Below are 24,547 nucleotides of genomic sequence, written 5' to 3'. Positions count from 1 at the left end.
GACATAGCACGGTGGCTTCACGAAGGGACCCGCCTTTTTGAGAAAGGAGGAAAACCACTTGGTTTTGGTCTTTACTTTCAACATTTGTATCTTTCAGCTTTTGAATTTCAGATGCTCTGAAAAGGAAGCTTTTAAGAACGTGTAGTTAGGAAGGATTCCTGGTATTAGAGCTGCAAATGTTTGGAATCAGAATTGAAAAATCATACTGTAGCATAATTGAAAAAAAAAATTGATACGGTAGAAATTGAACTTATTTGATTTTGATTCAGATTTTTTTATTAAAAATCAAATTAGAACTAAACCGAACCGAAATTGTATCGAAAATCAATTTTATAGAGATACTTTTTAAATAAATGATATTATATTTTTAATATGATATTATAATTTATATTATTAAAATTATAAAATTTTATTTAATGAATTTAAATCTTAATTTTATAAATCGTTAAATAGTATATAATAAAAAATTATAAATAAATAAATATATAAATAAAATAATTATTTGAAAGTTATTTCAAACTTAATAAAAATTTAATTTTTGTGTATATATAGGCTCTTTAATTATTTTTATATTTAATATTATCTAATTATTTTTATAAATTAAATTATTTATATAATTTAAATATAACTCTCTATTAATTATTAAATAGTTACTAAAAATATTACAAAATAATCATATAATCTAATTAACAATATAATTTAAATAATTTAATTAGTTAAGCATAATTTATTCTATCTAAATAAACTATATATATATATATATATATATATATATATATAGATATATCAATCACTTTATAGTTTTAATTATATTATACAAGTGAATCACATATTAGTAATATAATATATTTTTATATATTACTTAGGCATGTATTTTTTATTAAAAATATATAATTAATAATTATATATAAAATAATATAATATTTTATTAAAAATTATATAAAATAAATATTAATATTAATATTTATTATTATTTAAATATTAATATTTTATTTTTATTATTATTTTGATATTAGTTATTTACTATTTTAAAATAAATGTAATAATATTATAATATTATTTAAAAAAATAAAATTAAAATTAAAAAGAATTAAAATAAAAATTGAAATTATTTAGTATCGCACCAAAACTATATTAAAATTTAATTTTAAATATGATTTTAAAAATAAAAGGATCTGAAATTTAATTCCAATTATGATTGTTAGCATGGTAGAAGGAATCAAACCACCTTACCTGGTATTGCACAAATTTGAAAGAGAAAGATATTATCTTTCCATGGTTTGCAGTTGGAATCATTTTCTGGTACCAATCCTTCTTGCTTCCTAGAGAGGCCAAAAACGCCCGCATAGGAATGGAAAAAGGTGGCGAAAACTTTAGCAGCTTAATTTCCGATACACTTGTTAAATTCTTCATTTTTTTTTTCCCCACTAATTTGGTTCTGATTACAGAATATTTCTGAAATTCATCAACAATTCTTTATTAATAAAATGGCGACAACATGTCTTTTAGGGTTTTCTAAAGTGATGATGATTGAGTCACGTCAAAAGGGTGACAGAGACTCAAGGATGCTCGCCATGACGTACAAGGAGTGCTAAGCAAATCAAACAAACACCTTCACAAGGAGTTTCTTGCCCTCCTTTGAACTGACCTTCATACGGAGTTTGCTTGAGCATTAAGGCAGGCATTTATGCTTTTCTTCTTCTTCTCTCCTTTTTAACTGTGCTTTTAGCTCACCAAATCAACACAGATTCCAGAATCAAAGCATCAGCTTCTTTTTAAGCATGTTTTGTAGCATTAAAAATCCTTGAGAGGGTATTATATAATATGGAGAAAATGATCAAACTCAAACATGAGATCCAAAGATCAAGCACTATATCTCTTAGTCTAAACAAAATAATATTAGGTTGTTAATTATCTTGAATGGTTCATAAAAAAAGTCTTCCTTTCACATTGCTTTTAGCATTTTGTTACGTTTCATTCAACTAATTTTAAATAATTAAAATAAATAAATAATAGGAATTTGTTAAAATTTAAATAAAATCGTCTATTTTCTAAACACTATCAAAATCATTAATTTATCTTTTATCCTTTTCCTTGCATTATCTCTTATTTAAATGGATTTATTTAATAGAGCTTTTCCATAGAAATATTATAATAACTTAAAATTTTTAATAATTTGACAACATACATGCTTTATCAGATCATAGATATGCCTAATTTTTAACATAAATAATTACTTATTTAAAAAATTATGAAAATCATTTTACATCAATGAATATAATCTTTTACAGATATGGTAAATTTTGGAATATTAATCCCATGAAATATCTAAAAGAATCTTTTCATAACAAAGAACAATTATAATTGATATATTTTTTTATAAAAAAATTATTAATTTTAAATTAAATAGTAATGAAAGTTATTTTTACTTATTCTTATTTATAAATTAAAAATTTACAGTAGTAAAAAAAAAAAAGCAAAATTTCACACCTGACACGCGTCAAAAGGGCAGAGGGGCTGCTCTTTCTTCTAAAATTGGGGACAAATTCACCGTTGCCCTTTACCCTCTCACTCGATTTCCTTTACGTTCGTTTCTTGTTTCTATTTTCTCGCGTTTTCTCGTCTCTCTTTCTCTCTCTCCCAACTCGGTCGACAGACTCCCATCTCTTCTTGGATCGAATTCCCTACCAGAAAATATCCCCAATCCAAACAAACTTTAAAGAGAAAAAGAAAACCCTTGTCTTCTTTTGTTTCACTTTTCCGCTTATAATTCCACTCTTCAAATCCTACCCTCCTTCTTCTTCTTCGGCTTATTCTTATCCTTCTTCGAGGATTCGATACCAAGGATATTTGCTGGTGTTATCTGTCGATTGCGGTTGCGTTTCTGGGAAACCGAATTAAGGTTTTGTTCTTCCAATTTGTGGTAATAATTCCTTTGCGTTTATTTGATTGTCTCTGATACCATCATCTTTGCTTATTCGATCTATCTTCTGTTTCGTTTAGTTCTTGTTAATATATAATCCATTTATTCCGAACCCTAAGAAAAAAAAAAAGGAAAAAGGTGATTGGTTTATTTTTTAATTGTATAGATTAAAAAAAATTTTGTATCAGCAGTACCTTCTTTATTTCCATTCTAGCTGATTTAGGTTTCTTTGAACAAGAAACTCTGTGAAATTTTTGATTGCGTTGTTTTAGTTTGCTATCCGAAATTGAGGGTTTTCTTGTTAGACTATTGCCTCCTTTTTTCTTTTTTCTTTTTCTTCTTTTTTTCCTTTTCTTTTTCTTCTTTTGTTCTTCTCTTCCCTTTCTCCTTTACTTTTTCCTACCTAAATTCCCTTTTATTTTCCTCTTATAACTTTTTTCCTTGCCGATTTTGCCTTCGACTGAACAAAATTGTGGTTTAGGACTTCACATAGAATGGCCTTGAATTTTTCTCATCGACCTCTGTTTCCTGGGCATCTTCCTGATGACAATTTGGTTTCCCCAATGAGGATTGCTAATGGGTACCTTGTGGAGGGTCTGCCAGACAAGGCTGAGAATTGTTTTGATTATGGGAGGGATAGGACCGATAGGTGTGGCTCACATGAATCAGTGCACAAGGACATTCTTGATCTTCTGCCATCGGACCCCTTTGGCATGGGCATAAGCACTACTTTTACTGCCCTTACTGGTTGGCTTGAAGATTTGGAGGTGGACTATGGTGGATATGGTAGGGATCAGATTGCCACGAATGATGGAAATTATCAGTTATTTGCTGGGTTGAATTTTATTTGGAATAATGCAATGAGGTTCCAAGCCTTTCCTGGTAATATGGAGTTTGATACTAGCCTGAATGCAGTTGGTGGATTTGGTGATCGATTTCTGGAGAAGGAAGTAGGGGGTGCATCTGGTCATGGTACTTTTAGGTTCTCTTGTAATGTGGAGGACATTTTGAGCTTAGGGAATGAATTAATTTGCAATAAAAGTGATGGTGTTGTGGATAAGATAAGTGGAGAGTTTCATGAGAGTGATGGGGTTTGTTATGATAGAGATGGAGGAGACCCTCATGTGGCTTTTGCTTTTGCTCTTGGTTATCTTGGTGTGCGGGATCTTCTTGTTGTTGAAATGGTTTGCAAATCCTTGCGTTCTACTGTTCAGAATGATCCACTTTTATGGAGGAGCATTCACATAGATCAACCACTGAATGAGAAGATCACTGATGAGGTCCTATTGCAATTAACTAATAGGGCTCAAGGTAACTTGCGCTGCCTGAGCCTGATCGAGTGTCCAAGGATTACTGATGATGGATTGAAGTTTGTTCTTCAAAATAACCCTAGGTTAACCAAGGTGAGTTTTTCTTTTTGTGATGCTGTTTGTTGTGTTTTCCGTGTCTTGTTATTTGTTGCTTATTCAAAGATGTACAATTTATTAGACTCAATTGCTTAGCCTTAATTGGCTGATGTAAATAATCTGAACTGTATTATGGTTATGATTTGGCAGTAAAATGTTTAATTTTGCTATTTTATTGACAGACTTTTCTGAGTTTCTCTCCTTAAATCCATGCCGGATTATACTTGTATCTGAAGCACTGATTATACTGTGAACCCTAGTTTAAGTGATTTGAAGTGTATCTATAGACGGTATACTACAGCTGTTAGAGCGGTAACTCATAACTGCTGTTGACAGATGATGACTTGCAGGAAGCAACAGTTTAGCTTTTGGGTTATTGTTCTTTAGCATGTTTCATATACTGTAAGGTTTCAGTTTGCTTGTGCCTGATTTCTGAAACAAGTAGTGAAGGCAAGATATCAAACTGAACTTGCTTGTGTTGAGGCATTAGTGGGTTTAATAATAAAATTTTATGCATAACATGATTATAGTTACAAAACTATTTAAATAGCTTTAGTGGGTTTAATAATAAAATTTTATGCATAACATGATTATAGTTACAAAACTATTTAAATAATGTCAAATATTTTTCCTTCCTAATTTACACTGAAGTCTTGAGGATCAGGTGGACTCCTATGCTTGTTCACTTCATTAATAGTTTTGACCTGTCAAACTTTTGTTCTTTTGGTCACTGTGACTAGGTATTGGGATCTACTGGAAGCCCAAGTCACCTTTTTTCCCAGACTGCATATCTCTTCTCAGTTTATTTGCATCAATTATTATGGGCATGGATTTTTCTAGCATCTTTTTCTTTAACTTTTATTTAGTTTAGTATATATGTTTGCTGTGCTGCTTTTCTGACTTTGATTAGATGCTAATTTTTCTTCCTTTGTGCAGCTGTGCGTGCCTGGATGTACAAGACTCAGCATTGAAGGCATTGTAACCAGCTTAAAGGCATTTAAGACTATGGGTACTCAAGGGGTGAAGCATTTAAGGATTGGTGGGCTCTATGGAGTGACAGAGAAGCATTTTGAAGAACTGAAGTTCTTGTTGGGCACAGATAAGTACAAGCAGCAGAATGCCTGCAAGCCACATTTTTATCACAGAGGAAACTTTTATCTTTCTTGTGATGATGATCGTACTATTGATATTGAAAAGTGTCCAAGATGCCAAAACCTGAGGTTAGTATATGATTGCCCTGCAGAGGATTGTCAGAAGAAAGCACATCCCATTCAAGCATGCAGGGCTTGCACACTTTGTATACCTCGGTGTATTCAGTGTGGCCGGTGCATTAATGACAATGAATATGTTGAGACATTCTGCCTTGAGTTGCTTTGTTCAGATTGTTGGAAGCAACTCCAGAAATGCCAGGAGAAACAAGATAGCAGGATTAGTCCTCCCAAGTCTCTTCTTGGTGAATCTAGCTGCAGCCTCCGACTTCATGGCTAGAGACAGATATCTGTTTATGCCTTTGGTTCCATTTTATGATTCAGATGTGCATAATTGGTTTTTTAGAATCTTATGGAGAAAATATGGGGCAGCCATCTAGTATTATGGTTCCCTTTCAGTTTTGTTTTGCCTTCTGGGTGTGTCGATCATCTGAGATGAAGCTATTGGCAGATTTGAAGATTGTCTTGGATGCAGATCAGATTTACTGCCCAAATTTATTGCTTTGTGGGGGAAAAAAGGATCGAAAAAAAAAGAGGAAATAACAAAAATTGGAAAAAAAAAACACAGAAAGCAAGGATATGGTTTCAGAGTCATTTCACTAGCTATGCACGGGTTGTTCACAGTGAAGGATCTTATATTCTGGTTTTCTTTTATTTGGCATGTGGCCTAACAGAAGTCTGATGGAGAAGGCATTCCTTTGCCTGTGGTGTGCGCAACTGGCATTTTTATCGGTATGGAAGTGGGGTATTTTGGCCGTGACAGGAGTTCCTTGTCATCAGCGGCAGAAAGCGGCTTGTCCGGTGTACATTTTGTATATGAGTAATTCTTGCTGTGAAAGTGAATCTTAATGTACGAGATCTTCATTGCTTGAGGAGGTGCGTCAATTAATTTTCCTGCTGTGAAGCGGATATGTGATGTGGGCTCTTCTAAAACTAGTATTGTTGTGGTGCATGGTTGTGGATGGAGCCACTGATTTCGCCGGAGCTCTCCATTTTTAGCTGTGGGAGTTGCAGATCCATATACTTCCGATGATCATGGATTTGTTTCACTTATGATCTCATTGCTGGGTTCTGGCTTGCTTCTTGAATTGCAGAGGCACAATCTGTTTTTGGCGGCCGTGGTGGGGTTTGTAACATCCATTAGTAGTATGGGTTTTGTATTTTGTGTCTTCCATACGAGGAAGTGTTGTGGGCCTCATTTTGGGCATCCGACTCTGTTATTTCTGTTTTAAATGGAAAAGAAAAAAAAAAGGAAGAAAGAAATTGGAATTTATGTGAATAGTTTTTGTTGGATGGAGTTCTAGTTATACATCTTGTAGCTTAAAGCTACCCAAAAAAAAACAAAAAAAATCAATTCATACTAATATTATTTGAAATTAACATGCGCTGAAGTAAAAGGCTTGGATGAAAAAAAAGCCAAACATTTATAAAAAAATTTACATTTATTAATACCGAAAAAAGTTTTGAAGTTTTATTCCATTAATAAAATAGTTTATTGAAATAAGTATTTTTAAATTAATTATATATTTGTATTATGTAACATTTAGGATTACTCATTAAATATTTGAATTAAAATTATAAATCATTAAATACTTAAATTTATAAAAATTATAATAATTAAATATAAATTAATCATGTCAATAATATCTTGTTAAATAATTAAAAATAATATCATTTTATTACTTACTGAAATTGAAATTTTGCTAATTGTTATTTAAATTTTTATAAAATTATAAAATTATTCTCGCCTCACTTCATAAATTTATAAAATTTAAAAACACAATCAGTAAAATTTAGACGATGATTAATTTATAATTAATAGTTATAATTTTTATAAGTTCATATTTTTTATAAATTACAAATTTTATTTAAGGAGCAGTGTGATACAGACGATGGAGGTATTAAGGGGGAGTTGTCGCGGAAGATAAATTCGGGTTTTTAAAGCCATGTATGGAAGGATCCATGGTTATTAGAAAATGATTCACCCTAGGTTCAGTCAACGAATAATACTGGTATTGATGACATTCGAGTTAATTTCTAAGATTTTTCAACCAAGAGATAAGAATGCTATCTTTCGAATACCTGCTTCTGCTTTATCTAATAGCGAAGATTGTTGGATGTGGAAGTATACGAAGAATGGGAGTTATTCAGTAAGGAGTGGTTATAGGTTGCTCACTAGTAACTTGCCCATGGTTGAAACAAATCTACAGGCTGTTTGGAAATGCATCTGTAAAATGCTAGCGAGTTTTGCACAATGTTCTATCCAGTTATGTAAATTTGAGGAAGAACCAAGTTCAGGCATTGAAAACTTGTCCTGTTTGTGAACAAGTGGCAGAGACGATTGATCACGTTCTGCTATCTTGTAGTTTTGCACGTGGAGTATGGCTCGTAGCTGGGCTGAGGTTCACCTCTACTGAGAATACATTGTGGGGCTGGTGTATCTTGCTGCTATAATCGTGTACTGAGACTGAAGTTGCGCTGGCGGCTTCGATTTTATATGAATTATGGCAGCATAGAAACTTGATTGGTGGGAAGGAAAAAGGAGGGCTGAAGGTGAAGTAGTGCATATAGCAGTTATAAAGCAGACAGAATGGAAGGAAGCTCAAGTTCAGCAAGTACGAAGGGCAGGTACAGTTTTATGGTTTGCTGATGCTTAATTTCAAAAAAAAAAAAGTTATAATGTACCATTAACTTAAGTTCAATTAATTAATTGGCTAAAATCATGATCAATCTTAAAATTTTAACTTTATAATTTTAAAAAAATTAAGATATAAATGTAATTTTTTAAAAATACTTTTATTTTTTTATTGATTTATTGATATCAAAAGCACATACTTTACATTAATAGATTGTTACGTTGAAGTTGCAATCAATCTAACATCTGCAATCTTTGGTACTGCATATGCTTATTCAGCTAGTCTTTTTCTTCATTTTCTTGGATATCTTATAATTTATAACATATTATCAATGCAATCTTATTTCAAATTGAAATTAAGATCTCTTCTAATTTACTTTAAAACATAAATACATAAAGCTTTATAATTTTAATATAAATTTCAATACAATTTTTCTGTCCACGTAGATCAGATTTAAGTAAGTATTTACCGAGTTACAGACACAGCAACTCATGCTTTGCAACTGTACTACTCGGATTACAAAAAAGAAAATCCATGAAATCATATAGAAATTAATAAATGAAAGATGAACAACAAAAGGACAAGAGCGTTGAAAACGTCAAGGGATCCAAGATTACAAAGAAAGAAAACTGTAATAAAAACTAATGGATTCTCCAGAGGATCCATTGATGCATACTGGTGTTTATTTTCCCTCCCCTTTCTGAGATTTCTTCTTCAGCTCTTTCATCCATCTGAGGCTCAGTAACTTCTTCCCCAAGGTGTTCTTGCTTCCATCCTTCTCTTTCTTCTTGTCTGTCTCAGACTCTGTCTGCGGTGGAGGGTCTGGATTCTGATTGTCCCATTGGTCAGCCCATGTTGGCCCTGAATTCATCTCTCCTTTTTCTTTTTCCTTTTCTTTTCTCTCCTCCATTGCTTCTTTTGTTATTAGCATAACAACATGGCTTTTTTAGAAGGTGCAGGTCCAACTGTCAACTGAAAGTAGTTTTGTCTGGTAAAAAAAATTTGTTATTTTTGGTTAACTGGTACCTGAATTGGCTCAATGCTTATTGCTTATTTTAGGTTTCTGTTGATTTTTAGCTTTCATTTAATTTGACTAATGTAATAAATTAGTTATTATGGTTGAACAGGTTTAGGAAGTAGTCCAACTCTCTCTTGCTTATTATAGATGAATGTTGCTATAATTAACTGATTATTCCTCAAGTTGGTCACCACCTTGCATTCAACTCTTTTGACAGAAGCGATGGTTATAAAAAGTTGGTTTTTTTTTTGGTACAAGCTGCCCATGAATCAATCTTAGAACTTCCATGAGAATTGAGAACTACCCTTAAAACTCAAATCTGACTCCCATATACCCATGCAATTCAATTTGAAAATTGTTCAAAATCGACTCAATTTAAGATTATAAACTCATAATTAGAGTTAAAAGTCCGAGTTTCAAATACTTTTGAATATCTCATTAAGTTGAATTCAAGCTCTAAAAATCAATATTGACATAACCGAATCAAACTCAATCTTGATAAATCAATATTGACATAACCGAATCAAACTCAATCTTGATATTGAACCGACTCTATTCAACTCCATCACACCCTTAATCATACTCAACTCTGTACACCAAACCAAGAAATCAGATTGCACAAGTGAAGTATATTATAAATCAGGTTCAGGAAGAATAGTCAAATACATAATGTAGTCCAACAGCTAATTGATGGATGAATGAAAATAATAAATGGAATACAAAAACTAAATGATATCATCTGCTTCATCACTTGTTATCACCAAGCCGTTTGACTGTGCTCGCTTAATTCCTAGCCGTGCTTCTCTTCCCTTTATCTTCACGCACGGTCAAGACGCCTACTCAGACAGAGAAAGTGCAATTTGGACTTCATCACCTGTAAAATTCCACATGACCAGCAATCTCCCTACACAGCAGCTTGGATTCACTAGCTAACTTTGAGCTCTGTAAAATTACAAACCCTGTCTGTCTGTGAGTCGGTGTTGGCCTATATGATTTTGCCTCCTCTTCCCTCCCAAGTGACAAAGCTTCCCTGGCAGGCATCACATTCCCCCACCAAAATTCCCATAAAATCTCCCGTATTAGCTCCCAATAAGCACGGTCCCTATGCACTCGAAATATAGTGCTTCCATTTGGTGTCCAACAATACAAATCTGCCCACTCTCTATCCATTATTTCCAATTGCCCCTGAACTTGAGGCATGTAATAGAAAGGCATAGCTGACCAGGGCAAACCCACCTGTGGCTTCCCCTTGTTATAGGGACACTTAACTTCCAGGATGCCACCTCCAGAAGAGCAATCGAGAAGACCATCAGGGGAGGCACCCAGCCAGTCAAATTGTTCCGCTGAATGGACTGCAAATCCTAGATGACTAACTTCACGGCCAGTGATGCTTTTATAACCGTCTATAGCAGCTGCTTCATTGAGCACACCCCATTGCATGGCTCTCTTAGCAGCTTCAACGAAATGTATCTCAGTTGCAAAAACCTTTTCATTCCAGAGTTCAAACCGACGGTTTCCCTTCCAAAAACCCAAGGCAGTACTGAAGGTGCTTGTGGTCAGCTTGTCCCTCCTCAGGGCAAACCATTCTTCTGAGCGTTGGGGTGCATCAGAATGCGTAATGCAGGCAACCAATGCTAGTGATGAGGGGGGATGGGCAATGAGAGAGTCTGTTGAAAAGATCAAAGGTGAACAGGTGGACAAGGTTCTGAAATATCCACCTCCAAACCTTCTTCTGGGAGACAATGGCCTTGACGCTTTATGATGAATACTGTGAAATCTACTTATGAATGCCTTGGTCATTGCAAAGAAAACGTGGCTGTTCCCTTTCTTCAGCCGAAAGACCCTACAAAAGGGCTGGAAGATTAGTAAGAAAGTTGGGCAAATAGACACATAAGAGAGAAAATTTCCCCCCATCTCATATAACATGAAAAGCAGCACAAGCAAAAACAAATTATAAAATCAGCAAGATTATCAAACAACTTAGAGAATTAGAGGATATTGGTAAGCTACATTTGAAGGCTGTCAGAAGGAAACATCAACTAAGGAGATATCCTTTTGTCACCCCCTCTCAAGGAGTTCAGCACATTTGAGTCTTGTTAGTCAATTATCCTTTCATCAAAAGAAGAGCAAAAAGTTGCACTGAATAAACAGGGTATGCAGCAGATTCTTCTATCAAAGTAATAGCCTTAAAATAAATCCAAGAAGCCAATTCCAGCATTTTTATCAAACCCCTAAAACCCAGTTCAATATGCAACAAAAAAAAAAATATGGTGATTTATTTTTCAATCATTGTAATCTTCCTTTTTAGAAGGTCTATCTTCAAATGGAATTTCCCTTTGTTTTGCACCTACAGCACAAAAGATATTCGACCCTTAATAGCACACCAAAAAAACACCAAATTGTTAACTCAACAGCAAAGGAGGAGCTCAACTATTTTTGCCAGGTAATTTAACCCAGTTCATAAATTCTGCAATTGTTAGAAAATCCATAATAGGATATCAGAATTCAACCATTGATAGAAAGAAACTCAATTCTCCAAGTCCCAAACAAAGCCTAAGAACAGTACACTTATTTTGTTTGTTAAAATACCTGAAAGAGACCTTGAGTTGCGAAAGCTGATTTCGTTGGCCGAAACAGAAAGACGATTAAAGGGTTTAAGATTAACAAGAACAACAGAAGCTCATGATTGAGTGGGAATTGGGAGGGGCTTGAAAAAGCTTCATATTCTTATGAAAATAAGTACTTCTCCATGGAGGGTATTCTACCAAACAGTACAAAGATTGCAACTTTTTAACTCGGTTTCTCTAGGAGAGAACCATTGCACATTGGATAACAGTAGCTTTTAGGGTTTAGTTCAATGACAAAAAAATACCAGCCACGATAATGCAGGGATAGGGAATGTGTCTGAGGGTGTGGGAGAGAGGGGTAAATAAAAGGCCCGACGTTGTGTATTTACATATTAATTTAAATCTTTTAATTTTAATTTAATTTACTCCAATTTTAAATTTTTGTTACAATTTTAATTGATTTATAAAATTTAATAATTTCTATTTCAAAAAAATTAATAATTTATATAATAATTTAATAATTTAATCGGTATATTATATCTATTATTATTATTTTTTAATTAATTTAAAAATATTTAATGTTTATATTATTTTATATTTTAATTAAAATATTTAAATTTTATATAAATTAATTAATATTTATATTTAAGTGTAATTTTAATTAATTTTTAAAATTAAAAATTAATAATAAATAATATAATTATTAAATATGTAGTTAATATTTTCAATAATAATAAATTTTATTTTAAACAGTAATAATTATAAATATTTTATAATAAAGATATTATTTAATTTAAAATAATAGTATATATAAAATAATTAAAAATAATATATTTATCATAAAATTTTATAATTATTTAGTACACAATAAAGTTTATCTAATTACTATTATATTTAAAATCAAATATATTATTAGTAAAGTATAAATTAATATTATTTTTATAAATAAATTAATTTATTTAAAAAATAATAAAATATTATATTTAACATTTTATTTGAATGACTATACTTTAATTTTTATAATAATAATTTTATAATAATAAAAATAAAATAAATAAAATATTAAATATTTGCTAATATAATTTATATTTTAAAATTTTGATAAATAATAATCTTGCATAATTTTTTAATTATTATTTATAAAACAAATTTAAGTTAAGATGAAACTTTATATTTTTATGTTGAAAGCAAATTTAACACTTTAGCTATTAATTAACGTAAATTTTAAATAAAAATTAACTAATAATCGTAATAATAAGAACTCCCTTTTATTTATGGTTCTAAAAAGAAAAATTCTTTTTACACTAATGGTAACGGCAACGTTCAAGCAAATATCAAATTATTACAAAATAGAATGAATTATTAAATTAAATAAAAAATAATTTAATTTTTATTTATTTGTATAATTAAAAATTACATCAAAATTAATTTTTATCCAAATAGTATTTATATTAAATACAATAGAAAGAGTAAAGGAAATAAAGAATGGAAATCAGTATAAATTCATCCCATATTTTTATTATTCTTATAAATTTTAAATATTCAAATTTATATACTATTTTTAATAAAAATAAAAAAGAATAACAGTTTAAAAATTGATTAAAAATTAATATTTTAATATATTAAGACGTATTTAGCTTTCAATTTAAAATGTTAATTTATTTAATAAAAAAGTTAAAAAATTATTATTTAATTTTTTATATTATAAAAAATTTATTAATTTAAAAAATCTATTAATTAATTTATTGTAACTATTAATTATTTAATTTTTTATAATTTAAAAAATTATTAATTAATTTTTAATTTTATAAAAAAATTGCTAATTAATTTCTAAATATGTTATTTTTTATATTAAAAAATAAATGAGTGACATTTTAATATATTTCAAAAATAAAAGCTAATTAATTGATATAAGCAAAGGAGAGAAGAGAGAGAGAGAGAGAGAGAGAGAGAGGCCTACATCAACTCTTTCCCTCTTTGTCGCTCATCATCCCGAACCTTTCACTTCACGCATCTCTCTCTTTCACTCTCTCTCCGCGCTGAAATCCACTGCAAAGCCAAACTTACCGTCTTCAGAAAGGTGAAAAAACAGTATCAAACAAAATTCCACCCAATCCTTTACTCACGTTACACGAACAATGGCTTCTCGTCGTCTTCTTGTTCATTTTCTTTAATCCCAGCTCTTCCTAAAACTAAATATTATCCCAAAACAAACATTCCGATCTTGTTCAGCCATGTATTTGTCGGAAAAGCCTCGCCCCATTGATTTCTACAAAGAAGAAGTACTGCCCACCACTAGAGATAACATGATTATCGAAGTTGTCTCGAGCAGTGGTGATTTGCCACCTCATCAGCACCATCTTCACAATCCTCACAACCCTCACCCGCAACAGCCGCCTCAGCAACAGCAACAGCAACAGCAGCAACAGATAATTCTAGGTGAGAGCAGCGGCGAGGATACCCATGAAGTGAAAGCGCCTAAAAAGCGAGCTGAGACATGGGTTCAAGACGAAACTCGAAGCTTGATAGGTCTTCGCCGAGAAATGGATGGTTTGTTCAATACTTCTAAGTCAAACAAGCACTTATGGGAGCAAATATCGGCCAAAATGAGGGAAAAGGGATTCGATCGATCTCCCACTATGTGCACCGACAAGTGGAGGAACTTGTTGAAAGAGTTCAAGAAGGCTAAGCATCAAGATAGAGGAAGTGGATCTGCCAAAATGTCTTATTATAAGGAGATTGACGAGATATTAAGGGACAGGAGCAAGAATGCCCAGTACAAGAGTCCCACTCCCACTTCAAAAGTTGATTCCTACATGCAATTTGCTGATAAAGGTAACTAGGGTTTTTGTGCGAGTGTATGTTGGTTTTGGCATTTTCTTAGTAGTTGTTTAAATTTTGCGTCTTTGTGGATTTGAATTTGACAAAATGGCTCTAGATTTATAGAATTTCTCTTCTTGGGTGTATGATAAAGCTCGTTGTTAAGTTTCTTCTTACTTTTTCTGGCCCCAATTAGAAGGATCTGCCTATAAGTTGACGCTGATGTGATGTACCACAGCACCAGCAAGAATAGAAGTAATAGCGTCTAGAACTAAGCTAAAATTGCCATGGATAAAAAGACGTTTGGAAGTTGTGACGGTGGATGGAATTTAGGTGTACAATTTGAAGAGAGCTGGAAAAGTGTCAACTTTAGGTGTTCTGGAAATCCCGCACTGTTGGTAGAAAGGTTTATTAGGCTCAAGAATATTGGTCATTTGGTGTCAAAAACAAGTTTTTATGAAGGTTTGGGGGTTTATGACGGTGCAAGGAAAATCAAGGTTTGGCTTGACACATAACTGTGAAAACTAAAATCAGATTGATGTTTCTAACTTCTTGGACTATGACCTGTTCTCAAGAGGAGTAACTTTGGTGGCTCTAGTGGCTTCAATTTATTTTGACTGTTGAAATTGGGAGTTTTATAATTCACGTACACTGTTGTTTTGATCTTAATCCAATGACTGCATCCTTGTAGTTTTTTTAGGCTGTGAAATTGAAGCTTTCTTAGTTAAATGGTAGCATTCTATCAATTTGTAAGCAATGGGGATATGGCAACACTCTTTATGTAATGGCTTTGGAAAGCTAAGGGCAAGAATAAGTTGAAGCTGCTTAACGTTTGATTATGACTTTAGGAGTGCATGTATCTGATTTGGAAGTTCATTTATTATGTCCAACTTTATGTTGTGGTGGTTTTTGAATCTTATTCATAAATTTCTATTCGTTAAGTGTGTTATTAAAGGCAACAAAAGACGCCAGGGGAGACAAGGCCTCTTGCAAGAGGCAATCATCTTTCCCTGCCTAGCTCAAGGTGTGAGGTGAGGCCTCTAGCAAGAGGCGAGTGCCTTTCCTCACCTGGCTCAAGGCGCAAGGCGAGGCATTGCCTCTTGAAGATAACATGCAGGGCTTTTTTTTTCTCTTTGAAAACACTAAATCCTAATCTATATTTTCTTTTGAAGTAGCTGATTAGAGAATTAAATTGTAGGTACTAATTAGGGGATATATCCATGTAATTATGCTAATTAATTAGAGATTTATATCCTATAATTAGGCTAATTAATGAGGATGTATATCTCTATAATTGTACTAGCTAATTAGGGATAGATGCTAAGCAATTAGGGGTTTATATAAAATTAATTATACAAACTAATTAGGAAAGAATAATATAATATTTACATGAATATCTATGTAGTTGACTTCTATCTTCCAATATTCAAGTATAATCCAATATTGAAAAAGATTACATATTTATATGTAAGTATGCCTATAATTATCAACTCGTGTTATTAAAGGCGGAAAAAAGCGAGAGGCGAGGCGCCACCTTGCCTTACCTGGCTGAGGCGAGGTGCTGTGCATAGAGGAACTGCCTCAGACCATTAAGGTACCCGACAAGAGGCGCTAGAGGTGACACCTCACTAAAGCAAGGTTATTTTTTAGAAAAACTTTTAAATAGCAAAAGAGAAACTGTAGTCTCTATCCCTTTCAAACAACATATAACACTTGCACAACATCCAAACCGCAAATTTCTTACTCTTTCTTGCTGTTGATACTAGGAACCAGTTATGTCTCTCCTCTTCTTTCTCCTCCTCTCTTTTCTCCCTACTAGACCTACACAACATGTCTTTTCTTTGTGTTTTTTAGTTTGTCTCCTCTTCTTTTTTTCTTTTTCTTCCTTTCTTCTCTCTTTACTGGACCTGGCATAGCAGCAGACCCTCTTTTTTTCTTTTCCATTTTTTAAAAAGGTTTTTCTCTCCTTTTCTATTGTTGCAAACAATATGCTTTTTAATTTGAATATGTTCTTTTTTTCTTTGAATATGGGTGTTCATTGATGTGTTTATATGTATGTATATGTATATTTAAAATTATAAAAATTTTTTGGCTTTATCGCATTTTCATAAAAGGCGTTGCCTCGTCTCGCCTCTTGCATGGCCCCTATCGTCTTTATAATTACTAACTAATTAAGAAGGAAGTAATAATATATCTATATATCTCTCTCCATATATATCTCTATAACTATATATATATATATATATATATATATATATACATATACACGCACGCATTTATGATAGACACCTGGTACTTCGACTCGTCGTGTGAGCGTGCCACATCGTTGTCAATACGACATGATACGCAACACGATCCGGAATATGTGTCTGACATGCATGCATGCGTACAGACACGTTAATGAGAGAAATTGTTTAAGATGAAATAGTCCAAGATGATGATGAAAAAGCCTCCATGATACGCAAAACAATATTTCAAGCTAAATAGAATCACTATATCAGCTGAAAAAAGGGATGAGGAAGCTTCTTGATACACATAAGTTTGTTTATACCGTTGGAAAAAGTTTATGTAAAAGCTGAAATGGAACAAAAATGAAGAAGAAAAACCAGAGGAAGAAGAAAGGTGGAATACTTGAAGTGGAAGAAGATATACAGTTGTTGGAAATTAATTGTAGTAAAAGAAGATAGAGTAGCAGGGGTTGAAATATGTGTAATTTTTATGGAGCCCATCAAACTTCCTTTTGTTAAGTGGCTGAAAAAATGTTAATTAATTGTTTTAAAAATAATAAAATATCAAGATGGCAAAAAGAAAGTGGTTACTGTGGCCTGTTTATGTATTAGTTAGTGGCTGCCATCATTTTTTCTTTTCAAATATTTCTACACTAAAATTATGGTTGGCCATCCAACAGTCAGTTCAAGTTTCAAAGCATTCTTTTCTCTCCCAATACTGAACTTTAAACTGCCATCAACTCTCTCAATAATAATTCATTAAAGTAATAAAAATGTTTTGCTTGATTGTATTTTGGATATTAGTTATCTATATCTAGACAATGATTATTTCTATATAATTTTGTTTTAGTTTATTCCATAAATGTATCCGAGCACTCGTGTCTTAATTTGGATCCATGTCCCTTTATCTTCTATTTAGGAAGTTCATGAATCTGACACATGAATATGTATCCGTATGCAACTCCTGTACGCGAGTCTGAGTGACATAGATATATTAGATACATATATGTATATATACAAGTATGGCACCTCACTTCAAAAAGGCCCTCGCCTAGGTTTTCACCTGTTGCCTAATGTCATAGGTGCCTTGTCCACCAAGTATCGCCTCTTGTCTTAATAACACTTGTTAAGCTTTATGTCTCGATCTTGGCATTCTGGGCTCGGTAATATGACAAAGAAGTTAGATTTATGAGATTTTTGTACATGTTATAAGAATCACAGGGGTTTCATCCTTGGTTGGTAAAGCTATGAAGCCTCAATGCGGCTGATAATCTTGTTGCAAAACTTGGTAGCTCATTAGGCCCTTGGCGCTCCTCTTTTAGTTCTTATTTTGGGTTGAAGCAGAGTTGGTATTGATAATGTAGTTACTAGAAATCCTAAATTCTGGTAATGTCATATTGCTTTCATCTTGTACTAATACATGCATGTACGCACTTATATAGGTATATATGAACATCCACACTTGTAAACATTTGTACTTAAGTTAATGTGTGTTTGTATTATCCTTTTTGTTAATATGAGGTTGGTATTCAGATTGCAATTGTTTAGCTAGTTTTTCTAAGTTAGTGTGATGCTCTAAATCTTCAAATGAACTTCACTATTATATTCTGCCATTTAATTGTCATTTGAAGGTAATGAAGCCACCACATATATAGATTGCATTTGCTTCTAATCACTTCAATGCCATAGCCAGCTTTTGTTGCTACGAAGTTACCTGATTGCCCTTTTGCAACATACATGAAAACTTTGATTGATTTGATTATCATTACATTAATATTTCAATGTCTGTTTGACTTGCCCAGGCTTTGATGATACAAGTATATCTTTTGGACCAGTGGAAGGTTTGTCATTGTCACCGACTTAGAAGCATTTTATTTCATATTATATATTTGGATTTCCAGTCCTTTTTTTAGGTCGGGTGTGGGGGATATTTTTTTTTTTTGAGTTGCTGATTCTTTGCTAGCCTTCACTTCATGACTCCCTAACAACCTGGTAGCCAACATTGTAATCTGTCTAAAAGATAAACCGATCAAGAATTTATCCATCTGATACCAACTCTATTGATTTATACAATTGACTTTTTACTTCAATTGCCTTAAGTACAATTCTTTAATGGCCCTCTATCTGAATTCTTTGAACTGTGATAAATATTAGCAGTGAGCTTGAGGAATTGATTCTGCATCATTTGTTAGGCACTCTTGGTAGAAATGTTCAATTGCCAGTACAAGTCAACGTCACTTTCTGCTTTATACAAACATCCAGACCAGTAGGGGTTCATCAGCTATGCGCCATTTATCCCTTCTGGTACAATATGCTCCCTATGTTCTTTAAAGGTTTCTTGAGAACCTTCCCTATTTCTTCCCAAAATGCGGATGCACCAGAAAGTGCCCAACTTTCATAAAGAAGTTATAGATGAGGGAAAAGAGATGTTTCATGATAGTACTTAAAAACACTAGTAGTTAAGGAAACAAAGTATGCTATCATTTTACTTCAGCAATTCATAACACCAATCAGGCTTTTGGTTTGTTGACTGTTCATTGGTAGCTGTGGATGATAGTTGAATTGGTGAAGAATATGTTATCAGAAGGTCCATTTTCTGGTGTTATGTCAATGCAATATGATGTCTTGTAATTTTTTTTCCAATTTATGTGTAGTTCTCCTCTTTGTTGGTGTGGATATGACCTGATTAAAACGTAAAGGAATAAAATGTTATTATCCCTTGGATTGTTATTTATATTGGATATGTATTCTATCCCTCGGGAATGCATCATCAAATAAATTAAGGTGTTCTTTTTATCCAACTCGAGTTTCACTGGTGTATGTATGGTTTCATCATCAATTGTTCAATGCACCTTTTTTTTTTCCTGGGGGAATTGTTTATTTGCAAGCACCAATCTAAATGCATTCTCAATATCATCCTCTATCCTTGACTTTAAGGTGATGATATTGCGGAAGAAAGAATTTAGATTTCATCTTCATGCTCTTTCAGAATCAGTTGGCCACCTTCTGATTCTAGGACATGTTTCGTGCATGTTTTTCCTATTAATTTTATTTCAAGAGATGCATTTCTTTGTTGAACTTCCTAGGTGTGCAATTGGTGGGTGGCTTTATACTTGCCACAGATGATTTAGAGAATTATTTATTTATTTGCACCCTCCTAATGCATTCTCAATCTCTTCCACTATCACCGACTTTCTAAGTGGACAATATTTTGTGAAAGAAAGAGTTTAGATATTACCTTTGGGCTTTGAGCCCTCTTCCAGAAATCAATTGGCCACCTTGTGATGCTACTTAACATGTTCTATGACCATTTCTTATTGATTTCATTTTAAAGAGTTGTGCATTTCCCTCTTTGAACCAAGCATGCAGCTAGTGGTAGACCAACACTCAACCTCGAAAGACGTTTGGATCATGATGGACATCCTCTTGCCATCACTGCAGCTGAGGCAGTTGCTGCAAGTGCAGTTCCTCCGTGGAATTGGAGGGAGACTCCTGGAAATGGTAAGTTTCCAATTTACACGTAATTATCTGACTTGTTTAGGATGTGCAATTTTCCACAGTCATTATGACTTGCCAAATTGAATCTGTTATAAGCTGGCAGATATTTCATGTTGACTTCTTTTATTATCCCATTAATTCTCCCATCCGGTAGGTGCTGAGAGCCAATCATTTGTTGGAAGAGTGATAACGGTCAAGTATGGGGACTATACAAGAAGAATTGGTATTGATGGTACTGCAGATGCCATCAAGGAGGCAATCAAATCAGCTTTCAGATTAAGGACTAAACGTGCATTTTGGTTGGAGGATGAAGACGAGATAATTCGTAGCCTTGATAGGGACATGCCTGTGGGGAATTACACTCTTCACCTTGATGAAGGTAATTGGTGAAATAACGTTATTATACTTCTATCTCCTACTTGAAAATACCTAAAAAGTTCTAAGCATTACAAAAACTATTCATTGATAAATAACAGCTGGTTTTATATATTAGTATTGTTCTTACTTTTCCAGAAAAGCTCATTATGCTTCAAATACTTACCTTGAACACTTCAATTTTTCAGGATTATCTGTCAAAGTATGCCTATATGATGAGTCGGACCACATTCCAGTGCATACCGAGGAAAAAACTTTTTACAGTGAAGATGACTACCGCGATTTCCTTACTCGCCGGGGGTGGTCATGCCTAAGGGAGTTTGATGGCTATAGAAACATTGATAACATGGATGATCTTCGACCTGGTGCCATATATCGTGGTGCGAGTTGAGAGCATTTATTCCATCTTCATGGCTTGCAATGCTCCTGAAGTTGTTATTGTTTATTGTTGTTTATCTCGCAATTTGTATAGTTATATAAAAAATTGTAGAAGTGGACCCAGTTTCTTGCTCGTCCAGTGGTTGTAAATATGCAGCTTCTCTTTGACAATGAAGGAATTCCCGAATTTTTTTCTCCTGGCATCAATTTTTTGTCCAATTATCTTTTTGTTCCAGTATTGGCCATTAGGATGCTCTGGTATCATGAACCATTGAAACCCCATTGGTTTTACAGCTACATTTGTAAATGAAAGACTGTGAACTTGATGGCTATATGGTTTTTGGGGTGTGGCCTCGAAGAGCTCTTTCTTTGCTGAGTCGTCCGACGAGCAGGGTCTGGTAAAAAGAAATGTTCTTTTTTTTCTTAGTGATTGTGGATACAGTCTGACGTTTGAGGTCCAGTGAGGGTAGGCTCAGAGTATATTATATTTAGTAAGCTTGGATTGTTTCCTTCAACCCATTTCTTTTTATTCCTTTTCTTCCACCTCAATTTTTTTTTATTTCTTTTTTTGTTTTGTTTTCCAGTGATGTATACGTTCTACATTCGTACTTTTCTGTCATAGTCATATTGATCGTACGGAAGCGACTGTTTAATTTCATTTGGCACCACGTGACATGATCTCAAACATTATAGGTTTGTTGTCCTACGGCTACGGGGTCATCCAGTTCAACTCATCAAAGCAAGTCTAGGACTTATATATAAAGTAGGCTCATGCATTAGGCTCTAATAAAATTAAGGCTTGACTTTTTTAAAACACACTCAGTTATAACCGAAACATGATGATCATACTTATATTATAATTAATGAGCGGATAAATGAATATTTGATGACAATCGGATCTGGATCATAATTAATGAGCAGGTGAAGGGGCTAATAACGAGTCGGACTTAGATTATAATTAATGAGCGGGTAAAGGAATACTTGATGATGATTAGGCTTAGAACGGTTTATCATAGCTGAGCCCGTACTAGAAAGATCATGTTTAGCTTTATTACTAGAAAGATCATGTTTTAGTTTTATTAGGATCTAATGCATGGACCTACTCTATATACAAGTCCTGTATTAGTTTTAATGAGTTAGGCTGAGTATAGACCTAAGTAGACTTACTCCATATACAAGCCCTGCACTTGCTTTGATGAGCCGGGCTGAATATAAATCTACATATGGGGGCTGGCCACGAATAGTAGTTGGTTTGGTGGAACAACAAATTCTGTAATATTCGGATCATATTTACACGCCGGAGGACAATCGAGAAAATGTATAAAAGTAAATGGTTTGGGAGGAACAAATAGAGAAAATGTATAAAAGGAAATGGGTTGGGAGGAACAAACCAAGCCGACTAAAATATAGTCCGAGCCTACCCCTAATCTTAGACATCATAGTATATCTCGAGTCTTTTCCTGTGTTGTGTTTCGATGGATCACTTAATGCGGCAACAATGTAGCTCTATTGGCAACTGAAGCAGACTTGTCTCATTTATGATTTTAGAAAAGCTCTGTTTGTCGCATTTGCACAAGTAATCGACCAGTGTTCAGGAGATGCAAGAGACTCGCCACGATAAGAAAGACAATATCAATTTAAAATAGAAATTAAAAGGAAAACAACCCTCAAGGCAAGCCCACACAAGTCTGGGTTGCCTCTGCATTTCATTTCCACTTTAGCCAAAAACATTAGGGAGCTTAAACCAGCCCGGAACAGAAATTTTAACTCCTCTTTTGTATCCACCCTACAAACAATATGTGAATAAAAGATTCACGCTCCATGAATAGCCAAAACAAGACTTGAGGTAGCTTTCTCTACTCCTCGTCCCATTCGTCGTTCTTGTATGAAACCAGAGTGTCAACCTTGTGAATCTGCATTTCCCAACACCAAAATTAAGTTACAACACCACATCAATAATAATTCTACCAGTTCTAACAATCTTAAATCTAGACATGAGCACCGTTTAGTTCTCAATACTAATATCAAAGGATTTCCCTCTATCGCGTTCTGGTTTTTAAAATGCTTTTAAAAAAAGTTAATCTTTTTACAAATCAGTGGATCCCTTTGACCATTTAATTTGATATTGTTCTTATCAAGTTCGAGTTTCAATGATTCTAGATCAGTTTTGATCTGGGTTTGACCTATGTGCTTAAGTCCATATATGTTTACCTTGGTATCAAAAGAATGCAATTTCACCATTTGTGGATTAGCAATCAATTTAGGATCACTCTCAATCCAAGTAAAAGGGACTGCCACGTCTTTATCTGTGTATGCTAACACATCAAAAACACCTGAGAAGCAAGCGACATAATAAAACATGTAAGAGAAATGGATTTTTATAAACATATTGATCAAGAAAGAATCTTTCTTTTCTTACAAGCTTCATCCAGGCATGGCAAGTAAGTAATACTTGAAGCAATCTGACGCATGATTGCTTGTATCTCTCTCATTATTTCTTTATCACTCTTTTCTCTTGACACCCTGATTTCATTCATTGTCATACAACAACACAAAATCATATGAGATCCTTTAATAAATGGGAAAAAAAAAATTAAATACTAACCTAAGTGTTTAAGAAATGTTACCCCTTCTCCACCACCTCACTATCAGTCTCTATACTAAAATTCCACCTCTCTAGAACTTCACCGGTGGCCTTGCTCATTATCACAAGCACAACCCTCTGTAATTTCCCAGCTTCCAGCCATTCTTTGCAAAATTCAAGGAACGTTTAGCTAAATCTTGTAAGGAAGAAAGAAAAGAAAACTTGGGTTTGGTTTACTTTCTTACCAACCAAACAGCATAGGAGTTTTACCTGATAACTGAGCATTTAGGTTGGCAATGAAGGATTTAACACCTTCATCCTGGGTAAGCAACATTGGGAGCCCATATTTCTTCACCTTCACAAAACTCTCTTCTGGGTAGACCCCTCGATTGTACAGTATACTAAACATCGATTCATCTATTAATAGTCTTTGACAGAAAATTATAACATTAATAAAAAAAACACTAAAAATCAAGACCGAATGAACTCTACCTGTTCGCTGCATATCCTGAAAAAGGGATTAAGCAGAAACAAAAAATATCAGCCCTTTCTCCAAAAACCCAAGAATTGAACTTAAGAAAAGGATTCAAGAACATATTAAGGACTATAACGTACCAAAGAACTCGCTGACAATTGCTGCAGAACCGCGGAGAGTGATGATGTCTCTAGCAACCGATTTGGATGCCATTACAGGTTTGATCTAGTAGAAATAAAAGGAGGAAAACAAATGGGTTCTTTTCAGAGGGATGGCAGGATGGAAACAGAAGATCGGTTTACGGAATTAAGATGATATTTGATTGGAAGAGACAGACTCTTATGACTTAACGCTGAAAAGGAAAATGAACTCGGTAGAAGGGAAGCCAAGGAGGCAACGGCTAATTTTCTGGTTTCGTCTCGAGGCTAACG

At 33.5% G+C, this 24,547-nt stretch overlaps 5 protein-coding genes across 10 annotated transcripts; 2 read left to right on the top strand and 3 right to left on the bottom strand.

Moving 5' to 3' along the window:
* Nucleotides 1–2,558: 2,558 nt before the first annotated feature.
* LOC110628218 (F-box protein SKIP14) lies at nucleotides 2,559–6,816 on the top strand. 2 transcript variants are annotated; one of them, XM_021774766.2, is made up of 3 exons: nucleotides 2,559–2,902; nucleotides 3,405–4,326; nucleotides 5,266–6,816. In XM_021774766.2, exons 2-3 carry the CDS (start codon nucleotides 3,418–3,420, stop codon nucleotides 5,815–5,817), a joined length of 1,461 nt encoding a protein of 486 aa, XP_021630458.1. In that variant the 5' UTR covers nucleotides 2,559–2,902; nucleotides 3,405–3,417; the 3' UTR covers nucleotides 5,818–6,816. The 2 variants fall into 2 exon arrangements, with proteins under 2 accessions (XP_021630458.1, XP_021630457.1); XM_021774765.2 differs by having other exon boundaries at nucleotides 2,559–2,923.
* A 1,791-nt stretch (nucleotides 6,817–8,607) lies between these two features.
* On the bottom strand, nucleotides 8,608–9,661 carry LOC122725245. Its single transcript, XM_043962237.1, has one exon. The coding sequence runs from the start codon at nucleotides 9,102–9,104 to the stop codon at nucleotides 8,856–8,858; it is 249 nt and encodes an 82-aa protein (XP_043818172.1). The 5' UTR covers nucleotides 9,105–9,661; the 3' UTR covers nucleotides 8,608–8,855.
* A 144-nt stretch (nucleotides 9,662–9,805) lies between these two features.
* LOC110627280 lies at nucleotides 9,806–12,120 on the bottom strand. Of its 4 annotated transcripts, XM_043962235.1 has the most exons (3): nucleotides 11,781–12,120; nucleotides 11,202–11,538; nucleotides 9,806–11,034 (listed from the first exon to the last, which is right to left on the bottom strand). In XM_043962235.1, the coding sequence occupies exons 2-3, from the start codon at nucleotides 11,225–11,227 to the stop codon at nucleotides 10,062–10,064; spliced, it is 999 nt and encodes a 332-aa protein (XP_043818170.1). In that variant the 5' UTR covers nucleotides 11,228–11,538; nucleotides 11,781–12,120; the 3' UTR covers nucleotides 9,806–10,061. The 4 variants fall into 4 exon arrangements, with proteins under 4 accessions (XP_043818170.1, XP_021629229.1, XP_021629228.1 ...); XM_021773537.2 differs by lacking the exon at nucleotides 11,202–11,538 and having other exon boundaries at nucleotides 9,806–11,045; XM_021773536.2 differs by lacking the exon at nucleotides 11,202–11,538.
* A 1,566-nt stretch (nucleotides 12,121–13,686) lies between these two features.
* On the top strand, nucleotides 13,687–21,260 carry LOC110628876 (trihelix transcription factor GT-1). 2 transcript variants are annotated; one of them, XM_021775700.2, is made up of 5 exons: nucleotides 13,688–14,593; nucleotides 18,609–18,647; nucleotides 20,176–20,307; nucleotides 20,459–20,683; nucleotides 20,868–21,260. In XM_021775700.2, exons 1-5 carry the CDS (start codon nucleotides 13,993–13,995, stop codon nucleotides 21,068–21,070), a joined length of 1,200 nt encoding a protein of 399 aa, XP_021631392.1. In that variant the 5' UTR covers nucleotides 13,688–13,992; the 3' UTR covers nucleotides 21,071–21,260. The 2 variants fall into 2 exon arrangements, with proteins under 2 accessions (XP_021631393.1, XP_021631392.1); XM_021775701.2 differs by lacking the exon at nucleotides 18,609–18,647 and having other exon boundaries at nucleotides 13,687–14,593.
* A 1,306-nt stretch (nucleotides 21,261–22,566) lies between these two features.
* Nucleotides 22,567–24,547, bottom strand: LOC110628877 (mitotic spindle checkpoint protein MAD2). The gene is made up of 7 exons (XM_021775702.2): nucleotides 24,257–24,547; nucleotides 24,134–24,149; nucleotides 23,912–24,042; nucleotides 23,685–23,805; nucleotides 23,477–23,580; nucleotides 23,269–23,390; nucleotides 22,567–22,970 (listed from the first exon to the last, which is right to left on the bottom strand). Exons 1-7 carry the CDS (start codon nucleotides 24,327–24,329, stop codon nucleotides 22,914–22,916), a joined length of 624 nt encoding a protein of 207 aa, XP_021631394.1. The 5' UTR covers nucleotides 24,330–24,547; the 3' UTR covers nucleotides 22,567–22,913.

The sequence above is a fragment of the Manihot esculenta genome, chromosome 12, assembly GCF_001659605.2.
Source record: "Manihot esculenta cultivar AM560-2 chromosome 12, M.esculenta_v8, whole genome shotgun sequence".
Taxonomy (NCBI): domain Eukaryota; kingdom Viridiplantae; phylum Streptophyta; class Magnoliopsida; order Malpighiales; family Euphorbiaceae; genus Manihot; species Manihot esculenta.
This window is presented reverse-complemented; position numbering and strand designations above follow the sequence as displayed.